At 38.9% G+C, this 18,122-nt stretch overlaps 1 protein-coding gene across 5 annotated transcripts in view; it reads right to left on the reverse strand.

Moving 5' to 3' along the window:
- Positions 1–18,122, reverse strand: part of pou6f2 (POU class 6 homeobox 2) — a 251,247-nt gene that overhangs the window by 164,776 nt on the left and 68,349 nt on the right. For all 5 annotated transcript variants that reach the window (XM_061965060.1, XM_061965059.1, XM_061965056.1 and 2 more), the window contains one exon: positions 2,038–2,257. In XM_061965060.1, the coding sequence (XP_061821044.1) occupies positions 2,038–2,257 (220 nt within the window). The remainder of the gene's footprint in view (positions 1–2,037; positions 2,258–18,122) is intronic.

An 18,122-nucleotide genomic window follows, 5' to 3' on the forward strand; every position in this document is an offset into this window, starting at 1 on the left:
CCATATTTTGTTATTATTTCGAAATCTTTTGTCATTTTTTATTGTTTATGAAGTCAGGAAATACATCCCTGGACACAAAAGAACTTTAAATATGACCAATGTATGATCCTGTAACTGCTTGATATTGGAGTGATACCAACATTTGTAGTATCACACAAAGCATATGTAAAGTATCCAAACAACAGAAAAATTAATTTTAAGATTTTAACAGAAGTGTAGATAGAACATGTTGAAACAGAAAGTAAGCAGATATTAACAATAAATGAATAAAAATAATTATAATCGATTTTCTACTGCTTGTCTCTCATAATTGTGACAAAATAATAGAATGATAAATGACACAATGTTACTGCATATGTCAGGAGACAAATTAGGAGCCTTTGTTTGCTTCCTTATTATTAAAAGACAAGTTGTCTAGTATGTTCACTATTTTATTTAATGACAAAATTGTTATTTGATTGCAATTAAATGTTTTAGTTTAAATAAAGCCAATAAAGACATTTTGTTTGTGGTCCCCTTTATTTTGAAAAGTATTAAAAAATAGCGAAAAGTATCGAAAAACAAAAATATTGGTATTTGGACAACCCTACTTGCCGAATAATACATGTTAGCATGTTACGTTAGTTCGCTAGCTTTTTTTAAGATAATTTTGTGGGAATACATATTTTGGTACTTGATGCATGCTAATATTAGCAGGCAAGCATTCTAAACATGTTTTGCAGGTACACACCTCAGAGTAATATATTTTGGTACTTGATGAATGTTACAGTTAGCATTTTAGCATGCTAACATTAGCATGCTAGATTTGTTTTTACTAATTTAGCAGTTATACACATCAGTGTCATATATTTTGGTATTTCACTAATGCTAAAACTGTAAGCATGCTATTGTTAGCACGTTAGCATAGAATTCTTAGCACTAGAGATGTCCGATAATATCGGACTGCCGATATTATCGGCCGATAAAAGCATTAAAATGTAATATCGGAAATTATCGGTATCGGTTTCAAAATTATCGATATCGGTTTCAAAAAGTAAAATTTATGACTTTTTAAAACTCCGCTGTGTACACGGACGTAGGGAGAAGTACAGAGCGCCAATAAACCTTAAAGGCACTGCCTTTGCGTGCCGGCCCAGTCACATAATATCTACGGCTTTTCACACACAAGTGAACGCAATGCATGCTTGGTCAAAAGCCATACAGGTCACACTGAGGGTGGCCGTATAAACAACTTTAACACTGTTACAAATATGCGCCACACTGTGAACCCACACCAAACAAGAATGACAAACACATTTCGGGAGAACATCCGCACCGTAACACAACAGAACAAATACCCAGAACCCCTTGTAGCACTAACTCTTCCGGGACGCTACAATATACACCCCCCCCCCCCCCCCCCCAACTCAACCTTCTCATACTCTCTCAGCATGTCCCAAATTCGCTGCTGTTTTGAGGCATGTTAAAAAAATAATGCACTTTGTGACTTCAATATTAAATATGGCAGTGCCATGTTGGCATTTTTTTTCCATAACTTGAGTTGATTTATTTTGGAAAACCTTGTTACATTGTTTAATGCATCCAGCGGGGCATCACAACAAAATTAGGCATAATAATGTGTTAAATCCACGACTGTATATATCGGTATCGGTTAATATCGGAATCGGTAATTAAGAGTTGGACAATATCGGAATATCGGCAAAAAAGCCATTATCGGACATTTCTACTTAGCACCCTTGCTTTTTTCCCAGCACAGTTTCCATCTTGTAGTTATGTTATAGCGTCGTCAAAAATGGAAACATTAAAAAGCAAGACTGAAATTTATGCATGTTTTAAATAAAAGTAACGTTAATAGATTTTTAAGACCTTTTAAATGAGTATTTATGACCTTTTATGAGATTTTAGGGGGATTTTAAACATTTTAAGGCCTTAAATTCAAATTGTAGGACTTAGGACTTTTTAAGACCCCACATGGCAATCAAATGCGATTTGTGAAAGTCTCATCTTAACTGGACCATTACACGGTGCGTGTCTTACCTTGCAGGTTCTGAAGGGGCAGCGTCATGATGCCCCCTGCAGCAGCAGCAGCCACCAGGCTCTGGAGGTTGGTGGCGGGCAGAGAGAGGACCAAACCCTGCTGCCCGCCCAAGTGTCCGCCCGCATTGAAAGGGATAAGGATGGGCTGGTTCATGCCCGCCGACGCCCCGGACATCACGCCGCCCACGGCGTTGGCCAGCTGCTGAGCCACCAGAAGGGACTGTTGGGGACACACAGTTTCTTATTATATGCATTATTTGATAGCATTCAGGCATGAATACATTGGACGTGTTAGGGAATATTTTCCCTCCTTAGAAATTACAAGCGTTGGCCTTGGTTCTGCTTGAAGAAGAAACACAATGAATGTGTTTTCTATCTTTGCAAATACACACACTTTATAACTCATTTAGGTTCTGGAAGAAGATGGCAGGTGAGCGAGGGTGGACAAGAACGTGTGTATGCTCGGCAGCACACCCGACAAGTTAACTTTCAGTTTCGTTCTCCACCGAGGAGGACAAAAGCATTAGTGAACAGCGACCGTTTTAGAGATTGGTTCGCCCAGTGCTGGTATTGTTTGTGCTTACTCTCTTGTGTCGAATAAATTGTTAAATCTACAACTCTAGTCACCACTCATTGTAGGGCTGGGGTTTGTCTCTGTGCGATATAGAAAATGACTACAGGTAAAAGCCAGTAAATTAGAATATTTTGAAAAACTTGATTTATTTCAGTAATTGCATTCAAAAGGTGTAACTTGTACATTATATGTATTCATTGCACACAGACTGATGCATTCAAATGTTTATTTCATTTAATTTTGATGATTTGAAGTGGCAACAAATGAAAATCCAAAATTCCGTGTGTCACAAAATTAGAATATTACTTAAGGCTAATACAAAAAAGGGATTTTTAGAAATATTGGCCAACTGAAAAGTATGAAAATGAAAAATATGAGCATGTACAATACTCAATACTTGGTTGGAGCTCCTTTTGCCTCAATTACTGCGTTAATGCGGCGTGGCATGGAGTCCATGAGTTTCTGGCACTGCTCAGGTGTTATGAGAGCCCAGGTTGCTCTGATAGTGGCCTTCAACTCTTCTGCGTTTTTGGGTCTGGCATTCTGCATCTTCCTTTTCACAATACCCCACAGATTTTCTATGGGGCTAAGGTCAGGGGAGTTGGCGGGCCAATTTAGAACAGAAATACCATGGTCCATAAACCAGGCATGGGTAGATTTTGCGCTGTGTGCAGGCGCCAAGTCCTGTTGGAACTTGAAATCTCCATCTCCATAGAGCAGGTCAGCAGCAGGAAGCATGAAGTGCTCTAAAACTTGCTGGTAGACGGCTGCGTTGACCCTGGATCTCAGGAAACAGAGTGGACCGACACCAGCAGATGACATGGCACCCCAAACCATCACTGATGGTGGAAACTTTACACTAGACTTCAGGCAACGTGGATCCTGTGCCTCTCCTGTCTTCCTCCAGACTCTGGGACCTCGATTTCCAAAGGAAATGCAAAATTTGTATGGTTGGGTGATGGTTTGGGGTGCCATGTCATCTGCTGGTGTCGGTCCACTCTGTTTCCTGAGATCCAGGGTCAACGCAGCCGTCTACCAGCAAGTTTTAGAGCACTTCATGCTTCCTGCTGCTGACCTGCTCTATAGAGATGGATATTTCAAGTTCCAACAGGACTTGGCGCCTGCACACAGCGCAAAATCTACCCGTGCCTGGTTTACGGACCATGGTATTTCTGTTCTAAATTGGCCCGCCAACTCCCCTGACCTTAGCCCCATAGAAAATCTGTGGGGTATTGTGAAAAGGAAGATGCAGAATGCCAGACCCAAAAACGCAGAAGAGTTGAAGGCCACTATCAGAGCAACCTGGGCTCTCATAACACCTGAGCAGTGCCAGAAACTCATCGACTCCATGCCACGCCGCATTAACGCAGTAATTGAGGCAAAAGGAGCTCCAACCAAGTATTGAGTATTGTACATGCTCATATTTTTCATTTTCATACTTTTCAGTTGGCCAACATTTCTAAAAATCCCTTTTTTGTATTAGCCTTAAGTAATATTCTAATTTTGTGACACACGGAATTTTGGATTTTCATTTGTTGCCACTTCAAATCATCAAAATTAAATGAAATAAACATTTGAATGCATCAGTCTGTGTGCAATGAATAAATATAATGTACAAGTTACACCTTTTGAATGCAATTACTGAAATAAATCAAGTTTTTCAAAATATTCTAATTTACTGGCTTTTACCTGTATATCGTGATATTCGAGTATACATTCTCACGCAGTTGTGTTTAGCTGCGGGCATTACACTACAGGCTCTTCTCACTCTTTCTTGCCTCTGCTTCTCACAGAGACATAAAACAAGCGCACCTTCTTACATTCGTCACATACGTATACGCCCTCGCGGAGCAGAGAGGTAGTGGCATGGGTAACGTTAGCTGTGATGCGGGTGGTAATACGAGAGAAAGAAGGTGCGAATCTGGTAACAAATGAAGGAAGATTTCCCCAAAAAAACAGCATCCATCGTCTGGCAGTGGTTTGGCATCAAGCGGGAATATGTCGAACAGACAACCGTAATTTGTCAAGTGTGGGGCATAAGCGTTGCTACAAAAAGTAGCATTTCTGCTAATATGTAGCATCATTTGAAAAGTCACCCGCTAGAAAATTAAGTGTTTGAAACTCTGCATGTCAACATCTCCGTTCGGTGCCACACCAACAAAATGCCAACAAAATAGTCAACAACAGAAGGAGATAACGTCCGTAGGAACCTACCACATAGCGAAGGACATACACTATTTCAGGGGTCACCAACGCGGTGCCCGCGGGCACCAGGTCGCCCGTAAGGACCAGATGAGTCGCCCGCTGGCCTGTTCTAAAAATAGCTCAAATAGCTCACTTACCAGTGAGCTGCCTCTATTTTTAAAAATGTTATTTATTTACTAGCAAGCTGGTCTCGCTTGGCTCGACATTTTTAATTCTAAGAGAGACAAAACTCAAATAGAATTTGAAAATCCAAGAAAATATTTTAAAGACTTGGTCTTCACTTCTTTAAATAAATTCATTTATTTTTTTACTTTGCTTCTTATAACTTTCAGAAAGACAATTTTAGAGAAAAAAATACAACTTTAAAAATGATTTTAGGATTTTTAAACACATATACCTTTTTTCCTTTTAAATTCCTTCCTCTTCTTTCCTGACAATTTAAATCAATGTTCAAGTAAATTATTTTTTTTCATTGTAAAGAATAATAAATACATTTTAATTTAATTCTTCATTTTAGTTTCTGTTTTTTCGACGAGGAATATTTGTGAAATATTTCTTCAAACTTATTATGATTAAAATTCAAAAAAAATTATTCTGGCAAATCTAGAAAATCTGTAGAATCAAATTTAAATCTTATTTCAAAGTCTTTTGAATTTCTTTTAAAATTTTTGTTCTGGAAAATCTAGAAGAAATAATGATTTGTCTTATTAGAAATATAGCTTGGTCCAATTTGTTATATATTCTAACAAAGTGCAGATTGGATTTTAACCCATTCAAAACATGTCATCAAAATTCTAAAATTAATCTTAATCAGGAAAAATTACTAATGATGTTCCATAAATTATTTTTTTAATGTGCACTTAGAGAAAATATAAAAATAAAGTGTTGCATATTGATATTTATCTGTTTCTATATATATTTATTGTGAGAAATCATTAAGATGATCAGTGTTTCCACAAAGATAAATATCATTAATTATTAATAATAACATAGAGTTAAAGGTAAATTGAGCAAATTGGCTATTTCTGGCAATTTATTTAAGTGTGTATCAAACTGGTAGCCCTTCGCATTAATCAGTACCCAAGAAGTAGCTTTTGGTTTCAAAAAGGTTGGTGACCCCTGCACTATTTGATTTCCTATTATGCAGCTCATTTTTATTTGACACTTATTGAAATATCTTGTGTGACATCATGCACAAAAGTGCACTTTATTTGTTTTAAACTATTGTAGTGGCGTTCTGTACAAAATGTACACTTTAATTTAGTGTTGTTTTGATATGTCATCTTAGTGACATCATGCACAAAAGTGCACTAATAGCTTGTTTTAAAATGTCTCTGACAATCTTGCACTTTCTGTTTGGAAATGACATGAATGTTTGTGCCACTGCTTAATTGACTTAGTTGTGATTTCCCTCTCTGCATGGAAGTTTAAAATGAGCATATATTAATGCAGTATGAAGAAGAATGTTTTAATGTAGACACATAGAATCATCATACTGCTGTGATTATATGCATCAAGTGTTCATTCAAGGCTACAGGAAAATATGGATATATATATAGTGTATCGTGACATGGCTTAAAAATATCGAGATATTAAAGAAAGGCCATATTGCCCAGCCCTAGCTCATTGTTTTGGACAGCCTTAGCACGAAAGCATCCAGGTGGACTCTTCCCTCCTAAATAACGGTGCAGAGAAGTGTCCACAGGGTGCACATGGCTCCAGTACAGCCCAGCCTTCGGCTAGCGATAGTGCCAAGGAGAGGCTAGACCAGGGGTGTCCAGACTTTTTCCACTGAGGGCCGCAAACTGACAAATCAAAGCATACGGCGGCCATTTTTGATATTTTTCATTTTCAAAACCAAAACAATAAATAATTACAGTAAATAAATAAATAAATATATATATATATATATATATATATATATATATATATATATATATATATATATATATTTATTTTATTTTTTTAATTTTTATTTTTATTTTTTTTAACTTTAGGACTTCCCTCAGTTTTGGTCCCAGGTCTCCGTCATAAAAATGTTTTTAAAAAAAAGGTAACATATTATTTTTATTTTTTTTAACGCTGAAATCTTCAACTTCAGATTTATCCGTCAAGTAAAAAGTGTTTTGCTTTACTGTATGCCATTTTTGTTGTAGAAAACCCTGTTTTAAATGGCAAAAACACAAAATATTCAATATTTCCCCCACAAAAATGTTCAAAGTGGAATATTTGCTGTAAAGTAATTGGAGCCTTGAATACGTCAATAATTCATTACACCAACCCAAAAGGGCCCTCACAAAAGTGTTAAAATAAGTCATGTTATTTTTTTTCTTCTTTTTTTTTTTTTACTTTCAACGCTTTTATTCGTCCATTATATCCATCCATACATTTTCTTTTTGTTTTGTTTTATGCCCTTATTGTCATAGAAAACCTAGTTGTTGTTTTTTAAAACAAACAAAATATGCAACATTCCTCCCAAAAAAGTGATGTGTAATATTTGATTTGAAGTAATTGGAGTCTTCAATAGGTCAATAATTCATAATAATATTAATTTTGATGCCTTATTATTTTTTGAGCAATAGCAATGTTAAAGGAAAAACTACCTACATGGCAGCTTTGTGTTATTAGCAGTAGTATCGCGGTACTAATGAATAAAAAACGGTATTAAACTCTTTTTGAAAAGTACCGGTTCACCATATATATTTTTTTTACAGGCATGACGGCGCGTCATCGTCACGTGACATTGCTGGTTTTACAAACAGAGGAGCATGTTCGGCAGCGCACAATCACGGAGTACTTACAATCAGACACAGTGTGCAGACAGAGAAGGGAGAATGGACGCATTTTGGCTTAAAAACTAACGATAAAGGTGAACCTGTAACACTGAAACGCCCTCAGGAAGACGTGCTTTAAAACAATGGCTAGCTAGTTAGCGGCTAATGTCCATCCGCAATCAGCAGTGTTTTAGCTTCTCCTAAATCACTAATCCTCGCCTCCATGGCGACAAATAAAGTGACTTTTTTTACAAGTATCATCCCTGCAGGATGAGGAATAGCTAAACATGCTTCACTACACACTGTAGGAGGATACGATAGCTCACCGGCGTCACCGCTAACATAAGCTAGCGCACCTGAATGTAGCCATGGGTGGATCTACACCTGACATCCACTGTAATGATACCAAGTACAAGAGCGTATCTAGTCGATACTACTATGAGTACATCAATATTTTTTTATTGTCACAAAATCTTTTTTCTTTTAAATTCACAGTATATTCATAAACTCAGGAAATACGTCCCTGGACACATTATAACTTTAATTATGAGTCCAATGTAGGATCCTGTAACTACTTGGTATTTGAGCGATAGAACCTCCAGGTTCTGTAACAGCTTCTTCCCTCAGGCCGTAAGACTCTTGAACGCATCATAATTATCCCCTCAACTCCCCCCAAAATGGATTAACTTGCTGGAATAAAAAAGACAATATAACATACATCCATAAACGTGGATGCATGTGAAAAAGTGCAATATATTTATCTGTACAGTAACCTATTTATTTATTTATATATACACCTTATTGCTTTTTTATCCTGCACTACCATGAGCTTATGTAACGAAATTTCGTTCTTATCTTTACTGTAAAGTTAAAATTTGAATGACAATAAAAAGGAAGTCTAAGTCTAAGAGAGCTACATTTGTGGTATCATCCAAAACTAGACTGCTGATATTATCGGCCGATAAATGCTTTAAAATGTAATATCGGAAATTTTTGGTATCGGTTTCAAAATTATCGGTATCGGTTTCAAAAAGTAAAATGTATGACTTTTTAAAACGCCACTGTGTACACGGACGTAGGGAAAAGTACAGAGCGCCAATAAACCTTAAAGGCACTGCCTTTGCGTGCCGGCCCAGTCACATATTATATACGACTTCTGAAACACTCACAAGTGAATGCCATGCATACTTGGTCAACAGCCATATAGGTCACACAGAGGGTGGCCGTATAAACAACTTTAACACTGTTACAAATATGCGCCACACTGTGAACCCACACCAAACAAGAATGACAAACACATTTCGGGAGAACATCCGCACCGTAACACAACATAAACACAACAGAACAAATACCCAGAACCCCTTGCAGCACTAACTCTTCTGGGACGCTACAATATACACCCCCGCTACCACCTACCCCTAACCCCCCCCCCCAACCTCGCCAACCTCAACCTCCTAATGCTCTCTCAGGGAGAGCATGTCCCAAATTCCAAGCTGCTGTTTTGAGGCATGTTCAAAAAAAGAATGCACTTTGTGACTTCAATAATAAATATGGCAGTGCCATGTTGGCATTTTTTTCCATAACTTGAGTTGTTTAATGCATCCAGCGGGGCATCACAACAAAATGAGGCATAATAATGTGTTAATTCCACTACTGTATATATCGGTATCAGTAATTAAGAGTTGAAAAATGTCGGAATATCGGATATCGGCAAAAAAGCCATTATCGGACATCTCTATCCAAAACTAATGTCAAGTATCCAAACAACAGAAGAATACGTTTCAACAGAAGTGTAGATAGAACATGTTGAAACAGAAAATTACCAGATATAGTAAATGAACAAGTAAATTAATAATCATTTTTTACAGCTTGTCCTTTATCATTTTGACAAAATAACAGAATGCGGAATGACACAATATGTTACTGCATACGTCAGCAGACTAATTAGGATCCTTTGTTTGGTACCGGTAGCAAAATATTGGCATCGAGACAACCCTAGTATATATATATATATATATATATATATATATATATATATATATATATATATATATATATACATACTTCACCTGTTTGCTCTTTTATTCCACTTTTTTGTTTTTTTGCAAAACAATGTTTCAAATGTGAGGCGAGCCGTGAAACAATTAGTTGTGAGTTGTGAATGGCCCCCAGGCCGCACATTGGACACCCCTGGACTAGAACTCGAAAAGCCTTTTCCGTCGTTCAAGTAAATAATGTTTGGGAAGGCTTGGCCTTCAAGACGTACAAAGATACAAAGAAAGTGAATAAGACAAAAGCGATGTGCCGCCATTGTTCAGTAGAGATGGAGTACAGGGTTTCAATGCCAAAAAGTAACTTTTACTCAGAATAAAATCATCATTTACACTGTTCAAACTCCAACTGTTGCACTCACTCGTACCGTCACAGACGTACTAATCAGTGTGTTTTCACCCAGTTGAATTGTGCACTTATCCATGTCACCGTCTGACAGTCGAGCTGTTGCTCCTCGCAAAGATCAAATCCAATCTCGGGGAATTTCTCTCCCCCCTCCGGCTGTGATTTATGCTCCATCCCATTGAACAAATCCCCGCCAACAGAAAAAAGTGGCTGAAACGCGGCGTGCTTAGCGAAAGAAAAAAACTTGTGCTACTTTTACTCTTGTGATAGCTGATATGAAACATCACTAGCATCTTGCTCATGCATCCATTCACTCCTATTAGTTAAAGTGGAGGCGTACCCATAGAGGGAAATATATGCTATCAGAAGGCAGCGCTCGGGGAAATATTTGGCACCCTTCAAATGTGTTTTCTGAGGAAAACACACTGGATCCTTTCAGAGCTTTGAGTGAAAAGAAGCAAGATACTGTGAATAAAAAAAGCAGGGGATGTTGGATTTCATTCATTATGACAAATTAGATGTAATAACACAGCAGTAAGACTGTCTATGACAGCAGTAAGGATCGGTACCTAAAGTCGGTTCCCTAATAGAAACAATGCCGACGTAAACTGTAGTAACCAATGGAGGTGTTACGGCTCAAGCACCTGCCGCCGCACATTCAACTGTGCGCTCCTCTGAACGTACAGCTGCACTCAATCTGTGATCAACACACCTGACGCTGATAAGGACTCCACTCCCTTCTTAAGGCAGTGTGTCCTGCGTTCCAGTGCCAGAACGTAGCTACCGTATTTTTCGGAGTATAAGTCGCACCGGAGTATAAGTCGCACCTGCAGAAACGGCATAATAAAGAAGGAAAAAAAACATATAAGTCGCTTTTTTGGGGGAAATTTATTTGATAAAACCCAACACCAAGAATAGACATTTGAAAGGCAATTTAAAATAAATAAAGAATAGCGAACAATAAGTGTACGTTATATGAGGCATAAATAACCAACTGGTATGTTAACGTAACATATTATGGTAAGAGTCATTCAAAGAACTATAACATATAGAACATACGTTTACCAAACAATCTGTCACTCTTAATCGCTAAATCTGATGAAATCTTATACGTCTAGTCTCTTACGTGAATGAGCTAAATAAAATTATTTGATATTTTACGGTAATGTGTTAATAATTTCACACATAAGTCGCTCCTGAGTATAAGTCCAAACTATGAAAAAAACTGCGACTTATAGTCCGAAAAATACGGTACCAGTACCGTAAGCCTCACACGTCTCCAGCTTCCTCGCCTATGTGCTTCCTCGCTCTTTGTGTTTCCCCTCCTTTGTGCTCATCGTGTCTTGTCTTGTGTCGTCATCCAGCAGCTCCGCGTCATTCCCTGGTTTCGAACTGTGTGTCTCGTCTCCCCGGATTCCCTCTGGACTCCTTGTTGCCTTCCCGGATCTCGACCTTTCGCCTGCCCCCGGACGACGACGCCTCGCTCCAGCCCCTGACCACTTGCCTGTCCCCGGACTTCCGAGCCGGCCTTGCTCTTTCTGGACTTCCGCATCTGTCTCAACACGCACCTCCAACACCTCCCGGTAACACTCAACATATAATCGCTACACATAGTCTCACCACACATATTGGGATTAGTTACACACATCATCCCTTTGTATTAATAAATACGCTTCAAGTGCCGTCTCCTTCTCCACTGTACTGTTACAGGAGGTGCATTTTTGGGCACCTCACGATTTAATTCTGATTCGATTTAGAATCGATTCAACACAATTCTCGTAATACAGTCGAGCCTCAATTTACGAACCCCTCTAGTTCCCCCCGCTAATGTATTTCAATATTTTTCGATTACTATTCAAAATAAAGGGGACAACAAAAAAATTTCATTATTGGCTTTATTTTAATTTAAAAAAACAATGATACATTAAACATACGTTTCTTATTGCAATCAAAGAAAAACTTAGATAAGATAGTGAACATACTAGACAACTTGTCTTTTAGTAGTAAGTAAACAAACATTGGCTGCTGACGTATGCAGTAAGATATTGTGTCATTTCCCATTCTATTACTTTGTCAAAATGATGATGGATTATTAATCTACTTGTTCATTAACTGTTAATACCTCCTTACTTTTACTTTTTGTTTTCACATGTCTCACTACACTTCTGTTAAAATGTAATAAGCACTTATTCTTTTGTTGTTTGATACTTTACATTAGTTTTGGATGATACCACAAATTTGGGTATCACTCTAATACCAAGTAGTTACAGGATCCTACATTGGTCATAATTAAAGTTCTCTTGTGTCCAGGGATGTATTTTCTGACTTTATAAACTATAAAAAAGACAAAACATTTTGTGATAATAACAAATATCCATGTAATCATTGTAGTATCAACTAAGTACGGCTCTTGTACTTAGTATCGTTACATTCGATGTCTATGTATGTAAACCCACCCATGCCATTTGTTTACATTCAGGAGCGCTAGCTTGTTGTTAGCAGTTAGCTGTTGTATCCTCCTACGGTGTGTAGTGAAGCATGTTTACTATTCCTCGTCCTGCAGGGATGATACTTGTAAGAAACTTTTTTTGTCGCTGATTAGTGTTTTAAAAATAGCTAAAACACTGCCGACTGCAGATGAACGTTAGCCGCTTGGTAGCTAGCCATTTTTAAAACACCTTGTCAGGTTCAAACACCGATGACATCTATGAGACAAGACAAGAAGCAAGGAATCAAACAGAGACAGGATTCAATCTAGCTCATGAGGAGAGCACGTGCACTTGTACCCTCGTACAATGTCGCCCCACGCTCCGAGGAGGGAGCTCCACGCCTCCTCATTTATTTGGGCATTTCCTGATTACACGGCTGCAGCTGTTTCTAAGGGGAGTGGGGTCATAAACAGCTGCCGCACTTGGTCATAAACAGTTTACCCCTCTCTGCTGTGTAGACCTCGGGTCATGACAAGGTCGTCCTGTGGCTGTCCAATAGATCAAAGAAACCGACACCTCCACGTCGCATCCCATTGCACACAGTGGAGGTTTACAAGCGGCAGGCCTTTTGCTTGATAAGGACAAAGACAGCTTTTGTCTTCTCGCAGGGCAGCCTGAACTCATGGGAAAACAAGTTGTGTGATAACTTATAAACAATTATTCTGACACACCTCTTCCAGAGCGGTGCTTCAGTGTGAAACGCTTCAACTTTATCGTTAGTTTTTTAAGCCAAAATGCGTCCTTTCTCCCTTTTCTATCTCCACACTGTTTCGGCTTGTAAGTGCTCCGTGCGCTGCCTGACATGCGCCTCTGCTCGTTTTACCAGCAAAGTCACGACGGGACGGCGCCGCGCCGTCATATCCAGAAAAAAGTACCGGTATTTTTCAGACCTGTGTTGCAAGTTTCCAGTTGTATGTTGTAATATGTATATGTGCTTTGCTATGGAGTTTGTTTCCCACTCCAGACTGGGCTACTAAGGGGGCCCAGTCTGGAGTAGATTGTATTTTTTTTTTTTACTCATTCTCCCCCAGCGTCTACCTTTTTCCCATTTTTTACGGGGCGCCTTGTGGCGACCATCAGCGTTCCTGTTCTGTAACCCTGTACACCAGACCTGGGCAAATTAAGGCCCGGGGGCCACATGCGGCCCGTTGAGCTTTTCAAACTGGCCCGCCGGACATTCCCAAATAACTTTTTTAGATCTTTAAAATGGAAACTGTAGCTACCATTATGATGTGCACTCATGTTTTCTAATGACCGTGAGTCTTGAACTATAGAAAATATTTCAATGGTTGGAATCTGCGCTTTGGGATGATATACCAGTTACTATGGTAATCTAATTAGTTACAATGGTAATCTAATTAGTTACTATGGTCATCTAATTAGTTACTATGGTAATCTACGTCACAGCAGCTCAGACGAGGCACCAAGCAGTGTGGGCGGGAAGCGTTTCCACAGACGCGGAAAAAGATTTTCACAACAAAGTTCTAAAGCTTAGTGATATATCAGATATATCAGATTGTCGGTGAGTTTATTTTGTACCCTTCGCGTTCATACTTCACTGTTTGTTGCATTTTTGTTGCGTTTCACTTGATTGTAAAATATGTCGATCGAAAGGGGGTGTGACGTTCATATTTTGTCAATATTCAGTGCTTTATCGTTCATAGAAAAAATTAAAATTTCATTATGTTTTCTTAAGGCGGTCTGTGATAACGTTTTAGCATTCAATCAGACATTATTGTGAGGTTTTGTATTAGTGTTCCTAAAAATAGATATACCGGCCCCCAGACACGTTTTTTTCTCTAAATGTGGCCCCCAAGTCAAAATAATTGCCCAGGCCTGTTATACACTGTTTGTTTGTCTAATCTTGAACAGGTTTGTGCTGAAAACAACATTTTGTTGTACTTGTGCAATGACAATAAAGACCATATCATACCATACCATACTATTTTGTATTAATTGGTACCGCAGTACTTTCAGAAATAAATAATGCCAGGTTAACCATACTAGGTTGTCACCTTGTGTTGTGTTGTCAGCGACGACACCGCGAGGTAAGTCTGGCCGCACTGTGTTGACTCCTCCGCCGTGACCTTCGCGCGCCGGCTTTTAACTCCAATTGTCAGCTATCTGCCTCTGTTTGGTGGCCCCCGTGTCTGCAGCTCGCGCACAACGCGGGGCGGCTGACTGCTGCGTAGACGACCACCGCGCTCGCCAGCCTCGGTGCTCCTGGGCGACAGGCGTGTCACTGCGATAAGGCCACGCGGCAAAACGACGCCCGCAACCCGCTCCGACACGCAGACGAGGTCATGCGGCTTTGGAGGCACCGGGCTGCAGAAATATTGTCGGTCGGGGAGAAATGAATACCTGTTTGTGTGTTAAGAGGATGGAAAGGCACAAAGGCAGCGCCTGGCAGCAGTTATCACACACATGCATCACTTTGCTTTGATAACGCCGCCGCGACAACTGACATCCTCTCACACTTCTGAGAGCATTCCAGATGACGCTTGCCATTAGCGTTTACAAAAAAAGAATTAATATTGCGAAGCCTCAAAGGAGCGTAACAAGAGGCGACCTGTTTGTAAGGCGCTTGTGACACGCTTTAATCCTTTAAAAAGTCATCTGCAATCGAAACGTAATCAAAAGAGGCTCTTTGAGCATTTCATCTCCAAACAAAATGAGATTGCCGAGATTTGACAGCAGGAGACAGCAAGACGGGAATAACATTAAAAGCAACACTCCCATTCTGAATCACGCGTCAGTCTGATTTATTTATCATCACCGACACTTCTGGAGAAGCAGGAGGCAGTTAGGCACCAAAAGTCGTCTTTTAATTATCTCCTGGAAGAGCTTCATCAGAGAGAACGTCACGCATACATCAGCCGCACCAGACAGTAGGGCTGGACAAATCATCCAATTTTGATTTTGGCTTCTCACAATCATGAATGGATAATAATCGGGGGGAAAAAAACAAGATTAATGGGCCGCGCAACGTGCTTGCAAATTCTAGCGCTGTGACACTGAAATGGATGAGGAGTGAATGAGTGGATAAAAGAGCATGCTAGTGTTGTCCCGATACCAATATTTTGGTACCGGTACCAAAATGTATTTCGATACTTTTCGATACTTTTCCAAATAAAGGGGACCACAAAAAATTGCATTAAAAAATCTTACCGTACATTAAAAATATGTTTCTTATTGAAAGTTTGTCCTTAAATAAAATAGTGAACATACAAGACAACTTGTCTTTTATTAGTAAGTAAGCAAACAAAGGCTCCTAATTTAGCTGCAGTAACATATTGTGTCATTTATCATTCTATTATTTAGTCAACATGATTAAGGACAAGTGGTAGAAAATTAATTATTAATCTACTTGTTCATTTACTGTTGATATCTGCTTACTTTCTCTTTTAACATGTTCTATCTACACTTCTGTTAAAATGTAATAATCACTTATTCTTCTGTTATTTGGATACTTTACATTAGTTTTGGATGATACCACAAATTTAGGTATGGATCCGATACCAAGTAGTTACAGGATCATACATTGGTCATATTCAAAGTCCTCATGTGTCTAGGGAAATATGTCCTGAGTTTATAAACATAATATAAATAAATAAAAAAAAAAAAGAATATGTGACGCCAAAAAATATAGATGTAATCATAGTAGTATCGACTAGATACAGTCCTGTACTTGGTATCATTACAGTGGATGTTAGGTGTAGATCCACCAATGGTTAAGTTAAAGTTAAAGTACCAATGATTGTCACACACACACTAGGTGTGGTGAAATTTGTCCTCTGCATTTGACCCATCCCCTTGATCACCCCCTGGGAGGTGAGGGGAGCAGTGGGCAGCAGTGGGCAGCAGCGGTGCCGCGCCCGGGAATCATTTTTGGTGATTTAACCCCCAATTCCAACCCTTGATGCTGAGTGCCAAGCAGGGAGGTAATCGGTCCCATTTTTATAGTCTTTGGTATGACTCGGCCGGGATTTGAACTCACAACCTACCGATCTCAGGGCGGACACTCTAACCACTAGGCCACTGAGTAGGTGGTGTTTGTTTATATTGTGACGCCGGTGAGCTACGGTGTGTAGTGAAACATGTTTAGCTATTCCTCGTCCTGCAGGGATGATACTTGTAAGAAACTTACTTTATTTGTCGCCATGGAGACATGGATTAGTGATTTAGAAGTAGCTAAAATACTGCAGATGGACTTTAGCCGCTAGCTAGCTAGCCATGTCTTAAAGCGCCTCTTCCTGAGGGCGTTTCAGTGTTATAACTTCACCTTTATTTTTTAGTTTTTAAGCCAAAATGCGTCAGTTCTCCCTTTTCTGTCTATACACTGTGTCTGCTTGTAAGTACTCTGTGATTGTGCGCTGCCGAACATGCTCGTCTGCTCGTAAATCAGCAATGACACGACGTGACGACGACTCTTTAGAGGCGGTATAGTACCGAATATGATTCATTAGTATCGCTGTGCTATACTAATACCGGTACACCGTACAAACCTAGAGCACGTCTACTAGAAGTTAGGGATCTCACCATGGTTGCTACTTTTTATGTGACACAGCACGAGTATGCCTCATCAATAATCACCAAACTCAACAAAAACAGTAAGGCATTTGATTTCCAAATCCACGTAACCACAGACGGAGTCACATAATTGGCCAATAAAATGGAATGTTAAAGGCAGAATATCAGGGAAATTGGCATAAATGTGAGTTAAATGTTGTCATTATAAGGAGAAAGAACATTTGTTTGGGAAAATAATGTGTCCAGGCCAGCTCATTCATCCCATCAACAATGTTGAGACGGACACTTTGAAACAATGATTAAACTCCTAAGCTAAAGCTAGCAAGAACAATCCATAAACCCACAACACATCTCATCTGCTTGTGTTGTTGTGAACGACATCATGGATATAAGATCAATGTACAAAGAGTATTAGCAACAGCCTCAAGTCGCCTCTACTCGCCAAGCTGAGAGAACAACAGCACGGCACAATTCCTTCCTTCACAATAATAGCGTGGTGCGCTAACAAAATAAATGTTTCAAAAAAGTACCTTAACACAAGCATAATGTACTGAAATCACTTATTGACACATTTACACAATTATAATGCTTTGACCTAAAATACTGGCCAAAATTGTCCAAAAATGTATTGCACCAAGAAATGTGAGGATTTTTGCCTTTACTGTAATTGACATTTTTATTACATTTTATTTGACACAAATGGCACACACTATGGTGGTAAAATAAGTGTAAAACATAAAAAACGGAATTAACAACAATGGATAAACTGATAAATTGCTATTGTTATTTAAAAGTACTGTTAATACTACTTTCATTTTACTAGTTGTGGTTTGTTCCTTATTAATTTATATTACTTTGTTTTTACTATATTTAAAGTTGAGTTTTGGAGGTAGAATAAATACTCATGTTTCCAAATATAATGAATAATCGAGTTATTAATCGTGATTACAATATCAATCACAATAATCATGAATATTATTTTTGCCATAGTCGTCCGACCCTACTAAACAGCTGCCTAGGCCAAATAAGCATAATTTGCACAAGCCCAATCATAAATGAACACCTAGCTTCTGCATATAGCACAATTATGTCATTAAAGGCACGTTCCCACTTGTC

Source organism: Nerophis lumbriciformis, linkage group LG07 (assembly GCF_033978685.3).
Source record: "Nerophis lumbriciformis linkage group LG07, RoL_Nlum_v2.1, whole genome shotgun sequence".
NCBI lineage: Eukaryota > Metazoa > Chordata > Actinopteri > Syngnathiformes > Syngnathidae > Nerophis > Nerophis lumbriciformis.